Here is a 13,497-nt window from a genome sequence, read left to right as displayed (position 1 = left end):
GGGAGTCTCCCAGGATACACAGCCTTGCTAATAGATAAGATTCCACTGAGCCCAGCTACCTACCTAGTGTTACCTTCTTTTTTACATGAGCACATTTTGTGCCATTGCAATCCATGAGGTAGGTATGGCATTCCATTTAATAGGTGAGGAAACTGAGTTTTAGAGAAGAATGTCACTTGCCTAAGGGGTCTTACTTACCTCAGGGTTCTGAGGTTGCAGGCAGGACTCCTGAGCCCCTCACACAGCCACATCACACCACGGTCTCCCAGGTCATTCAGCTGCAGGTCTAGCTGAGTCAGGCTGGAGCTGGCACTGAGCACTGAGGCCAGGTCCTCACAGTGGCTGGATGTGAGGCCACAGTTGACAAGCCTGCATGAGAGATGCTCACCGTCAGATTCTCCAGGGATCACTGCTCTTGGGAACTGAGCTCAGGTCTCCCTTTGTGAGCCCTGGCATGCGGTGTTAGCAGCACTTATCTCTCTGGAGTGCTCTGTCTGCTCTGGGTGTGTAATTCCATGTTTCCCACAACTGAGCAGCAGGAGCAGTGTAGTACAGGTTGGGGACCACTGCTCTGCTCCACAAGGCCCAGCACAGCTCACTGGTATATTTCATTTTTAATTGTTTTTATTGATATATATATATATATATATATATATATATATATATATATTCCTCTGCTCCGTTCCCTTCCTTTCCTCTCCCCTTCTACCCTCTCTCATGATCCTCATGCTCTCAATTTACTCAGGAGATCTTATCTTTTTCTATTTCACATGTACATTAGATCTATCTATCTATCTATCTATCTATCTATCTATCTATCTATCTATCCATCTATCTATATCTTAGGGTCCTCTATGTTGTCTAAGTTATCTGGGATTGTGAATTGTAGGTTTTTCTTTGCCTTATGTCTAAAAACCACTTATGAGTGAGTACATATGATATTTGTCTTCTTGGTCTGGGTTACCTCATTCAATATGATGTTTTCTAGATTCATCCACAAAATTCAGGATGTTATTATTTTTTCCCCGCTATGTAGTATCCAATTGTGTAAATGCACCACATTTTCCTTATCCATTCTTCAGTCAAGGGGCATTTAGGTTGTTTCCAGGTTCGGATTATGACAAACAATGCTGCTATGAACATAGTTGAGCACATGTCTTTGGATATATACCCCAAAGTGGTATTGCTGGGTCTTGAGGAAGGTTGTTTCCTAATTTTCTAAGAAACCGCCATATTGATTGATATTCAAAGTGGCTGTACCTGTTTGCACTCCCACCAGCAATGCAGAAGTGTTCTCTTTTTTCCGCAACCTCTCCAGCATAAGTTATCATCAGTGTTTTTGATCTTGGTCATTCTTACAGGTGTAAGATGGATTCTCAGAGTTGTTTTGATTTGCATTTCTCTGATGGCTAAGGATCTTGAGTATTTCCCGAAGTGTCTTTCAGCCACTTCAGATTTCTCTGTTGAGAGTTCTCTGTTTAGGTCTGTATCCCATTTTTTATTGGATTATGTGTTCTTTTGATGACTAGTTTCTTGAGTTCTTTGTATATTTTGGAGATCAGCCCTCTGTCTTATGTGGGGTTGGTGAAGATCTTTTCCCATTCTGTAGGCTGCCATTTTGTTTTGTTGACTGTGTCCTTTGCTTTACAGAAGCTTCTCAGCCCTTTCAGGAGGTCCCATTTATTAATTATTTCTTTCAGTGTCTGTGCTACTGGGTTATATTTAGGAAGAGGTCTCCTGTGCCAATGAATTTAAGTGTAATTTCCACTTTCTCTTCTATGCGGTTCAGTGTGGTTGGTTTTATGTTGAGGTCTTTGATCCATTTGGACTTGAGTTTGTGCATGGTGATAGATATGGGTCTATTTTCATTCTTCTACATGTTGATATCCAGTTATGCCAGCACCATTTGTTAAATATGCTTTTTTTCCATTTTATATGTTTTGTTTCTTTGTCAAAAATCAGGTGGGTGGCTCTTTCCCATCTTCCTCTTGGAGAGGCAGCTTCGCTTCTGCCTCTCTCCCCACTTTTCTGCTTCTCCCCTCTCCTCTTTCTCTCCTCCTCCTCCTCTCTCTCTCTCTCTCTCTCTCTCTCTCTCTCTCTTCTCTAAGTAAAAAATGTCTACTTTAAAAAAATCAGGTGGGTGTTTGAAGGTGTGTGGTTTAATATCTGGGTCTTTGATTTAGTTCCATTGGTCCTCCTGTCTGTTTTTCTGCTAATACCAAGCTGCTTTCAGTACTGTAGCTCTGTAGTAGAGTTTGAAGCCAGGACTGTGATGCCTCCAGAAGTTCCTTGATTGTGTAGGATTCTTTGGGATATCCTGGGTTTTTTGCTTTTCCATATGAAGTTGAGTACTGTTCTTTTGAGATCTGTGAAGAATTTTATTAAATCTGTAGATTGTTTTTGGTAAGATTGCCATTTTTATTATGTTAATTCTACCTACCCAAAGGCATGAGAGATCTTTCCATTTTCTGGTGTCTTCTTCAGTTTCTTTCTTCAAAGATTTAAAATTCTTGTCATACAGGTCTTCCACTTGTTTGGTTAGAGTTACTCCAAGATATTTTATACTGTTTGTGGCTACTGTCAAGGGCGATGTTTCTCTGATTTCTTCTCAGCCCAATTTTCATCTGTGTAAAGGAAGGCTATTGATTTTTTTTGATGTAACCTTTTATCCTGCTACATAATTGAAAGTGTTTATGAGTTGTTGAAGTTCCTTGTAGAATTTTTGGGGTCGCTTATGTAAACTGTCATATCATCAGCAAATAGTGATTGTTTGACTTTTTTTTCTGATTTGTACCCCCTTGATCTTTTTGTTGTCTTATTGCTTTAGCTAGAATCTCAAGGACTACATTTAATAGATACAAAGGGAGTGGACACCTTGTCTTTTTTCTTATTTCAGTGGGATTGTTTTGAGTTTCTCTCCATTTAGTTTAATGTTTTCTGTTGGTTTGCTGAATTTTGCCTTTATTATGTTTCTGTATTTTCCTTATTTTCTTGCTCCCTCTAAGACCTTTATCATGAAGGAATGTTGTATTTTGTTGAGGGCTTTTTCAGCATCTAATGAGATGATCAAGTGGGTTTTTTTTTTCATTTTGTTTATATGGTGGATTACATTGGCAGATTTTCGTATGTTGAACCATTCCTGCATCTCTGGGATGAAGCCTACTTGATCATGGAGGATGATTTTTCTGTTGTGTCCTTGGGTTCAGTTTGCCCTTATTTTATTGAGTATTTTTGCATCAATGTTCACTAGTGAGATTGGTCTATAATTGTCTGTCTTAGTATTGTCTTTGTGTGGTATGGATATCAGGGTAATTGTAGCCTCATGATAAGAGTTTGGCAATGTTCTTTCTGTTTCTATTGTGCAGAACAATTTGAGAAGTAGTGGTGTTAGTTCTTCTTTGAAAATATTGTAGAATTCTGTGCTGAAATCTGGTCCTGGGATTTTTTTGGTTGGAAAACTTTTGATGACTGTTTCTACTTCTTTAGCATTTATAGGTCTATTTAATTTGCTTATCTGGTTTTTATTTAATTTTGGTAAGTGATATTTATCTAGATAATTGTTCATTTCCTTTAAGTTTTCCAATTTTGTTGGGCACTGGTTTTTGAAATAAGACCTGATGATTCTTTGAAATTCCTCCATCTCTGGTGTTATATCTCCCTTTTCATTTCTGATTTTTTTAAATTTAGATAGTCTCTCTCTCTGCCTTTTGGTTATTTTTGCTAAAGGTTTTCCTATTTTGTTGATTTTCTCAAAGAACCAACTCTTTGTCTCATTGATTCTTTATTGTTTTCTTTCCTGCCCTCTACTCCTTCTGGGTGAATTAGCTTTTTTTTTTTTTTTTTAGAGTTTTCAGGTGTTTTGTTAACTATTAGTGTGGGATTTTCTAGCTTCTTTATGTAGGCATTTAGTGCTATGAACTTTCCTCTTAACACTGCTTTCATAGTGTCCCATAAATTTGGGTATGTTGTGTGGTCATTTTCATTGAATTTTAGGAAGTCTTTAATTTCTTCCTTTATTTCCTCATTGACCCATTGATGATTCAGGTGAGCATTGCTTAATTTCCATGTGTTTGTGGTCTGTCTGGAATTAGTGTTGCTGTTGAATTCTAATTTTAAGCCATGGTGATATGATAAGATACATGGGGTTATTCCATTTTTTTTTGTATCTGTTGAGGTTTGCTTTGTTACCTAGTATATGGTCAAATTTTGAGAAAGTTCCATGAGGTGCTGAGAAGGTATATTTTTTTATGTTTGGATGGAATCTTCTATTTATTTCTCTGTTAAGTTTCTGTCTGGCAGACCTGTCCCATGGTGAGAGTGAGGTGTTAAAGTTTCCCACTATTACTGTTTAATGTGTGGGTATAATATGTGATTTAAGCTTTAGAAGTGTTTCTTTTACACTGAGGGTGCCCTTGTATTTGGGGCATAGATGTTCTGTATTGAGATTTTTTTCTTGATTTTTTTTTCTATAACTAATATGAAATGTCCTTCTTTGCCTCTTTTGATTGATTTTAGTTTGAAGTCTGTTTTGTTAGATATTAGAATAGCTATACCAGTTTGTTCCTTAGGTCCATTTGATTGGAAATATTTTTCCCAACCCTTTACTCTGCAGCAATGGCTGTCTTTGTGGTTGAGGTGTGTTTCTTGTATGCTGCAGAAGAAAGGATTCTGTTTTTGTATCCAATCTGTTAGCCTTTATTTTATAGGTGAGTTAAGTCTTTTTATATTAAGGGACATTAATGACCAGTGATTGCTATTTCCTGTTATTTTAGTTTTCATCGTTGGTGATGTTATTGAGTGTGTTTTTTTCCTTTTTTGGAATTTGTTGATGTGTGATCACCTATTGTCTGTGTTTTGTTGATGTAGCCAACTTCTTTCGGTTGGAGTTTTCCTTCTAGTTCTTTGTATAGGGCTGGGTTTGTAGCTAGGTATTGGTTAAATCTGGTTCTGTCATGGAACATCTTGTTTTGTTTATCTATGGTGATTGAAAGTTTGCTAGATAAAGTAGTCTGGGCTGTTATCCATGGTCTCTAAATGTCTCCATAATGTTTGGCCAGGAAAATCTAGCTTTCATTGTTTCCATTGAGAAGTCGGGAGTAATTCTGATAGGTCTGCCTTTATATGTTACTTGGCTTTTTTCCTTTGCCACTCTTAATACTGTTTCTTTATTCTGTATTTTTAGTATTTCTGATTATTATGGGGTGAGGGACTTTTTTTGGATCCAGTCTATTTGGTGTTCTGTAAGCTTCTTGTATCTTCAGAGGCATATCTTTCTTTACACTGGGAAAGTTTTCTTCTATGATTTTGTCGAATATATTTTCTGTGCTTTTGTGTTAGAGTCCTCCTTCTTCTATCCTTATTATTCTTAGTTTTGATATTTTTTTTTCTTTTTTCTTTTTTTGGTTTTTCGAGACAGGGTTTCTCTGCAGCTTTTTTAGAGCCTGTCCTGGAACTAGCTCTTGTAGACCAGGCTGGCCTTGAACTCACAGCGATACGCCTGCCTCTTCCTCCCGAGTGCTGGGATTAAAGGCGTGCGCCACCACCGCCCGGCTAGTTTTGATCTTTTTATAGTGTCCCATATTACCTGAGTATTTTGTATTAAGTTTTTGTTAGATTTAATGTTTTCTCTATTGTATCTTCAGTGCTTGAGAATCTCTCTTCCATCTCTTGTATTCTGCTGTTTATGCTTGCATTTGTGGTTCCTGATCATTTTCTCATATTTTCTGTTTTCAAAATTCCTTTGGTTGTGTTTCCTTTTTGTTTCCATTTCAGTTTTCAAGTCTTGAATCATTTCTTTCATCTGTTTGATTGCTTTTTTTCATTTTCTTTAAGGGGTTTGTTGATTTCTTCCATTTTTTTTTGTTTTTCATTTCCTCCATTTCTTTGAGGGAATTTTTAATTTCCTCTTTAAGGGTCTCAAACATTCTCCTAAAGTTATTTTGTAGGTCATTTTCTTCTGCTTCATCTATATTGGGGTGTTCATGTTTTTGCAGTTGTAGAGCCACTAGTTTTTGTTGGTGTTGTGTTGCTCTTTGTGGTGTTGAGTGTGTTCTTACCTTTTCTACTCATCTTTTCCTCTGTGTTTCTGATGATCAGTCTTCCAGGTGCTAGTGGACCTAAAGTTCAGATGGTTACTCCTTGTGGTGTAGTCAGGGCCACGGTTTTAGTCACCCCAGAGGTCACTTGGTGTTCCTGGAGGTTGCTAAGTGCTCCCAGGGGTCCCTCTGAAATCCCAGAGATTGTTCATGTCTTCCCCCAGGGAGGTGGCTGGCTCAGCCTCTTTTTGCAGAGGTCCCTGAGTTGGGCCAGGTCCCACAAAGGTCCCTGTCTTTGGCCTGCTCCCTCGGCGGTTTCTCCCTTGTACCTGTTTCTGTGGAGGTTGCTGTCTTGGGCCTGCTCAGGTGGAGAGAACTGATTCAGGCCTTCTCCAGTGGAGGTTACTGACTCAGACCTACTCCCTCGGAGGTCCCTGACTCAGGCCCAGTCCCGCAGAAGTCTGTGACTTGAGCTTGCTCCCTTTGTGGTCACTCCTGTGGAGGTTGCTGCCTCAGACCTGCTCTACTTCATTTTTTCCAAATTTTTAAATTTTGTAAAATTAAGCTAGACATTTTTCCCACTCTCCTTCCTTTCTCCCCTCTCCCCTTCTACCATCCCCATCCCTCCTCCACACTTCCAGTTTACTCAGGAGATCTTGTCTTTTTTCTCCTTCCTAAGTATGTCTCTCTTAGGGTCTGCTTTATTGTCTAGGTCCTCTGAGGTTGTGGGCTGTAGGTTGGTTATCCTTTGCTTTATATCTAATAATTCACTGGTCTATTTCAAGAGCCATCTGAAGTGACATTCACCAGCCATAGACTAGGACATAATCTCACATCTCATGTGGAATTTTAGTAAAGATGGAGTCCATAGAAACGGAGTAGAAGGTGGTTGCAAGGGCAGAGAGCAGGAGGAAATGGGGGCTGACATTCCTTGGGCCTGGAGTTTTCTATTTTCCTGCTCCACTTTGTCTTTGTGTTCTGCAACTCTCCTAATCCCTTTCTCAGAAAGTTTGCTTCACTGGTGACCTCATGGGTCAGTTGGTAGTGAGGTTCCTTTCTGCATGTCAGTTTCTCATGAGCTCTAAAAACAGAACCCCATTTGTTTATCATAGCTAATCTGGCATTTATCACAGGTGTGGTCAAGAAAGCTTGGTGAATATTTGATGAATACCAGGCCTCACCCTAGACTCAGGTTTTGCATTTGGTCTCCATCCACCCATCTGTGCTTCAGGGAAGAACCAAAGCCTGACTCACCACAATGTGTTTAGTTGACATCCAGGGCATCTCAGGGTCCTACAAAGTCTCCACAGTGCCAAATAGCTCATTGGATTTCCACTTAGGTCCAGCTCCTTCAGGCTTCCTGTGATCTCAAGAATGGAGAAGAGAATCTGCCAACTGGTATCTGTGAAAGGGATCCACTTCGACCTGAATGAGAGAGATATGGTGGGGGCAGGGAGAAGAAATAAGGGATGTAACTTGTGTGTGCATGGTCTGATGTGCACAGCCCTACACAGCAGGTTAGGCTCCTATCTGCCTGAGCACCAGGCCTCAATATGCCACCCCTAGAATTCACCAACTTCTACCTCCTCCTTTGTTCCAGCATCTTGATCCTCTTCTCTGGGTGGTTCCTCATCTACATCTTTAACATTGAATGCTGTGTGCTTATTTTGTGTGTATGTGTCTGACTAGTCTAGGTGTCCTACAGGGTGTGAAGAGGTAACTGGCGGTTTTTCTTTTTACTCTAGAATGCCCAGTACAATGCCTGGCACAAAGCCTTCTTCCTTTTGATGTGAATATACCTGATTTCCTTTGGAAAAGAATTCTAGAGTTTCATAATGATAACCTGGAATGGGGAGATGGGAAGAGAGCTCAGCAGAGGTAGCTGAGCATGCCTGTGATGGGATGTTGAGCACCATCAAAAACACTACAGATGTGCTGGTTCACATGGTCCCTGTATCTTTACAGGACTAGAAGACTGCAGAGAAGGGACAGAGAGAGAGAGAGAGAGAGAGAGAGAGAGAGAGAGAGAGAGAGAGAGAGAGAGAGAGAGAGAGAGAGAGAGACAGAGAGAGAGACAGAGAGAGACAGACAGAGAGACAGACAGAGAGAGAGATCATCTTAGAGTGGTAGTGAATTCCTTTAATGTAAAAAGCAAACATATGAAGGCCTAAGCTACAAACCTGAAGTGGCTGGGAGCATCTCAAGCCTGGCCTGTGCAACATTCTGTCCCAAACTCCACAAACAAAACAAAATAACAACTCAAGATCACAACTCCAGAAACACAGATGAAAAGTGACCAACATTAACTGGAACAAAAACTATAAAATATTTCATTCCAGTTTCATAAAACCAAAGAGTTGTCAAGGAAATAAAATACTAAACTTTGAAGAATGGTAGATTTTTAAAGAATTTACTTATTTTTTTACTTTATGTGTACATTTGTATTCCTGCTTGTCTGTGTGTGCTCTGTGCATGCAGGATCCTGCAGAGGATACAATCAGAGCTTTGGACCCTCTGGGACTGAGTTAAAGATGGTTGTGAGCCATCTGATGGGGTGCTGGGAATGGATCCATATCCTCTACAGGACCAACAATGATCTTAACCACAGAACCCCTCCCAGCCCGCAAAGGATGGCAGTTTTGGTGCATGGTCAGTATTTACACTGACTGAAAGTGGAGCTTCAGAATGCATTATTCCAAAATCAAGAAGTGCCATTATGAGCCACATACAGAAATTGCTCACCTTGTAATCTTTGATGCTTTAATTCCCTGGACTGGTTCTTTCCCTTCCCCTGGCTTTGGCCAGTCTTCACACCTGAAATGTTTTCCAAGTGTGCAGTGGCCTCCTGCTTGCCTCCCTGCTTTGTCTGGCTGACTTTCCCTCTCAACTTTCCCTTCTCTCTAGCAGCTGAAGCCTCTCCCTTTCTCACGGAATTGTCCCAGTTTCCTAAGGCCACTGTCCTTTTCAAGCAGGCTGCTGTTCCTGGTTTCTCTTGTGCTATCTGGCCTGTCTCTGTACCGACTTAGAATTCTTCTAAAGGTCCACATCAGACCACTTCTGCTTTCAGCATCTGTAGCAAGGTTATCCAAGGCTCACTTGTTTATTCATAGACAGTAACTACCTTAAATAGCCAAGAACAGAAAAAAACTGTCCAACTGGCCAAAGTGTTCTCCCTGGGGAATATTATTTTTTTAACTGTTTTTATTGAGTTATTCAGAATGGTAACTAGACTTTTAGTAACTAGAGAAGACAGTTTAAGAAAATAAACTTGAATATAATATATTGTGTGACTCAGTTATACTATAGAAAAGTATATAGAAAAAAGATTAATAGTTATACTCCAATTCTTTACCTCATGCTCTGTACAAAATCTAGGGTCTTGGGATCCCTAAATGTGGTGTTTTGAATGAGATGTGACCAAGAGTCGTGGGCATTTGAATGCTTTGTTTTCATTTGGTGGCACTATTTAAGAATGCTCCAGAGGTGTGGCTTTGTGGAAGGAAGTATGTCACAGGGCACAGGCTTTAAGACTTCAGAATCTTGAGCCATTCCCAGTGCACTCTCTCTGCTTCCTGCTTGTGGTTCAAGAATGAGCTCTCAGCTGGGCTCCAGTCATATCCTTTCCCTCTGCCACAATGGACCCTGAGCCTTCTGGGACCAGAAGCCCAAGTAAACTCTTCTGAAAGCTGCCTTGACCTTCATGCTTTATCACAGCAGCAGAGAATTAACCAACACAGTAGTCAATCTCTCTACCAATGAGTTACATCCTTAGCCCGTAATATTTTGAGACAGCCTCACACTAGGTAGCTTAGGCTGTACTGGGAAATATTGGTCTTCTGCCTCAACCTTTTGAGTTTGGGAAGACAGATGTGCAAGACCAAGTTCAGCTACCCCAATTCTTAAGGCTGTCCTTCCTGATACTTGGAATTATGAAAGATAGTTTTTTTTTTGGTTTTTCGAGACAGGGTTTCTCTGCAGCTTTAGAGCTTGTCCTGGAGCTAGCTCTTGTAGACCAGGCTGGCCTCGAACTCACAGAGATCCGCCTGCCTCTGCCTCCTGAGTGCTGGGATTAAAGGCGTGCGCCACCACCGCCCGGCTGAAAGATAGTTTTTTGTTTTGATAATTGATATATCCTTACTCTTTTACAACAAGTAGGTTTTTAATTAGGTCATTCTAATCAAATGAGTCATTGAGACAACTTCCCATATGTGTATAACATAGTTTGATCATGTCTGTGCTCTCTGACTCATTTTCTTTTCTCTCTTTACTCCCTTCCTGTTCTCTAACAGTTGCTACGCTACTTTTAAGTCATTTGCTTTTTATGTGGGCTTTTCACAGCTTTTGCTGTGTTGCTCACGTTGGTGTCAAAGCCAGAACTCAAGAAATATCCCAGTTTTAACCATCAGAATAATGGAATTTCAAACTTTTGCTAGCAAGCCAACTCAACTTATATGGCAAAAGCTTCAGTGTGTAGAAACAGAAGACTCAAAATGAAAATATCTCTTCCTCCTCTGTGAATATTTTCCTTTCTGGTCCACTTGAGTGAGCATTCTCTTCCCCGATACTTGGTGTGTGCCTGATGGTTGCAAGTGTCATGCCCTATGTAATTAGTGTGCTTGCCTGCCTTATCTCCACTTTTTGAGATCCTCTTGGCAGTACCTGTAGTTTTCTCCCTGTAACCGATTGGTTATGCCTGCCATAAAATGAGTGCTTAATGAATATTGATGGGTGTGAGTCATCTAGAGAGGAGAGAGACACATCCTGGCACTGAGTCACCACTATAGTACAGTGGAAGGCAAAGTCTGTGTTGCTGCTGGGACTGGAAGGCAGTTAGGAAGCCTTTAGGCTTAGTGCCAGGGCCATGCTGCCTTCATGACACATACAAGAAAGACATCTGGGCAGGAAAAACAGGGACTCTTACAAGTATGCATCCTGAGGTGTTGGTGGGAAGACCTTAGGGCCAAGGTCATTGTCCTGGGGATAGTGGATGGTGCCTACAGGAGCTGAGTGAGCAGGTTTTTAGAGACAGAGCATGGTGTGGAAGAGGATCAGCTAACTGTGGGCCATTTGAACCTTGTGAAGGGTGGAGATGAATTTAATCAGAGAATAATTTTTATCAGTTTTTGACGTACTCAGAGAGCAACAGTTTTTCCCCTTGTAATTGATTGTTAGGGCCAGCCATAAAAACAATGCTTTGGAGTGAATCATCTGGAAGGGAGAGAGACACATGCTGATTCCAGTCAGCATTCTGCCAAGTGTAGGCTATTTTGGAAGGGGAGGTCTATCTTGCTGCTGGATTGTCAGGAAGTTAGGAATCCTTCATGCTGAGTTCCAGGACTAGACTGCCTACACGGACACAAGCTGGGTAGGGAAAACATAGGGATTCTCATACATATGAATTCTGAGGAGATGGGGCAAGACATCAGCATCAAGGTCACTGTCACGGGGCGAGAGGATGGTTCTTGCAGGAGCTGGATGAACAGTCTCTTAGAAAGAAAGCATGGTGAAACCAATAACTGTGGGCCTTTTGAACCTTGTGAAGGGTGAAGAAGATTTGAATCAGAGCAGGTGTGTGGTCCTTACCGAGACAGAGAGAAAGGTAAACGCTCATAGCCCCGTTGTATAGTCAGGCACACAGAGGCAAATAGAGAAAGGTGACCAGTTAGATGCCACTGGTGACCTGTATCCTGCTGCCCTGGAGCCAGCCTAGGGTGCTGTTGGTGCTCAGAACATGTGTGCGCATGGGATTCACAAAGAAGTTGGAGAGAGGGCTGTGTCTGGATACTCACAGAACCATCCTGGGGACCAAAAGTGTTGGTCTCTGCTGTCCATCCCCACTCAGTTGAAGCCTCATCACATGGCGGCAGAACTTAATACAGAAAGTGAATACCATGAGCTCCACGTCTGTCTGGACCATCAGGTGGTTCACATTTGTCTGGAACACTGGGTGAGCCATATCTGTCGGGTCACAAAACTTTATTGTTTGAAGATTGTGCATCACCTGTGTCAGGAATCCCTCATTCTGAGTCTCATAAAAACAGTGAAACAACCCCAGAGAACAGAGATCCAGGTGCTTGGGCAATGCCCTGGCTTTATACAGTGTTTCCCACACAGTGTCCAGAGGCAAGCGGGTGATGAAGAACTTCTCCATTTCTCCCACCCTTTGTTTACTCAACAGGCCAAACAGGAAGCGTATGGTGGGTGCCTCAAACAGTTCTTCTCTCCCATACACTTCTATCAGTGTTTCCACAATTCTGTATATTTTCATATCACCATCCCTCAAGATGCAGAACATTGCTGCAAAGAACTCCTGGAGACACAAGTGGGAAAAGCTGTAGCTTAGAGTGCTGGGCTGCTTCTGAAGGATACCAATCTTCAGAAATGTGCCAATGACACAATCAGATAAACCTGGTTCACAGAGATCTTTCTTACTGAACAGGGTCCTTCTTCTGCAGATCCCGTTAGCAGCCAGGGAGCAGAGCCCTCTGAGCTGGGTCAGCAGGGTATGGTCTGGGAGAACCAGGGAAAGGTATTTCAGGCAGAGGGCTGTGGTGGTCTTTGAGGTGAGTGAGAGTTGTCCCCCCTGTTCCATCTGCTGCTTCAGACAAGTACAGACCAGCCAGGACACCCAGGGTACCATACACAGTGTTGAGAGAACCGGGTCTGAGGCAACCAAGTTGAAAGCTTTAATTGCTTCTCCTTTTTCTGAAAAATATTTGTAGAAATATTCCTTCTGTCCAGACTCAGAGAAGCCCAGGACTTCCACCCAATGTGGCTGCCCCAAAGAAGGAATGATCTTATTCAGGTCTGTGGTCCGAACTGTGAGCAGCAAGGAAGCCTCAGGAAGGATGGATTTCCCCAGCAAACTGGCCAGAAGTCTGTGCACAGGCTGTGTCTGACTCCAGTGCAGACACAGCTCAGGATTCTGATCTTCCAAGACCCATGCTGGCTCATCTATGCCATCCAGGATGAAGAGCAGCTTCTCAGGGTGAGACAGGATCTGCCTGATGGGAACTGGGGGCACAGTCTGGTCTTTTGCTATGAGCTTAGCCAGACTCAGTTGTTTGCACTGGGCCAGCTCTCTGCAGCTGAAGTAGAAGACATGCTGGAAGTGATCTCTGTAGAGCTGGCCTTCTCCCCATGCTCTCCTCACCTGCCTGGCCAGTGTTGACTTCCCAATGCCAGCAGCCCCCTGTAATACAACTAATTGAGGTGTTTCCTGTGTATCTGGGTTTGGCTGAAATAAGTCTTGGATCTCAATCAGATGTCCTCTGTTCTCTGTTACACTTTCATTCCAGCTTTTCCCAACCATAGTCTCCCAGTCTCTTGGACAAGATTTTTGTAGGAGTTGTAGCTGTGTGAAATTTTGGAGCAAGCCCTCTGTTTTCAAGGACTCTGTCTTATAAAGATCATCATTTTCCTTATTTGGAACGCTTCCTAAATAAGGGAGAAAAAGATGAAA

General features: G+C 41.8%; 1 protein-coding gene across 1 annotated transcript in view; it reads right to left on the bottom strand.

Annotated features, from left to right (window-relative positions):
- The window catches only part of LOC119813648 (NACHT, LRR and PYD domains-containing protein 1a-like), a 70,355-nt gene that overhangs the window by 32,534 nt on the left and 24,324 nt on the right, over positions 1–13,497 (bottom strand). Inside the window, 3 exon segments of the mRNA XM_038329044.1 lie at positions 199–369; positions 7,290–7,460; positions 11,825–13,472. Coding sequence (XP_038184972.1) covers positions 199–369; positions 7,290–7,460; positions 11,825–13,472 — 1,990 coding nt within the window.

The sequence above is a fragment of the Arvicola amphibius genome, chromosome 4 (genome assembly GCF_903992535.2).
Source record: "Arvicola amphibius chromosome 4, mArvAmp1.2, whole genome shotgun sequence".
Lineage (NCBI taxonomy): Eukaryota > Metazoa > Chordata > Mammalia > Rodentia > Cricetidae > Arvicola > Arvicola amphibius.
The sequence above is the reverse complement of the archived record's forward strand: the minus strand, read 5'-3'. Positions and strand labels throughout refer to the sequence as shown.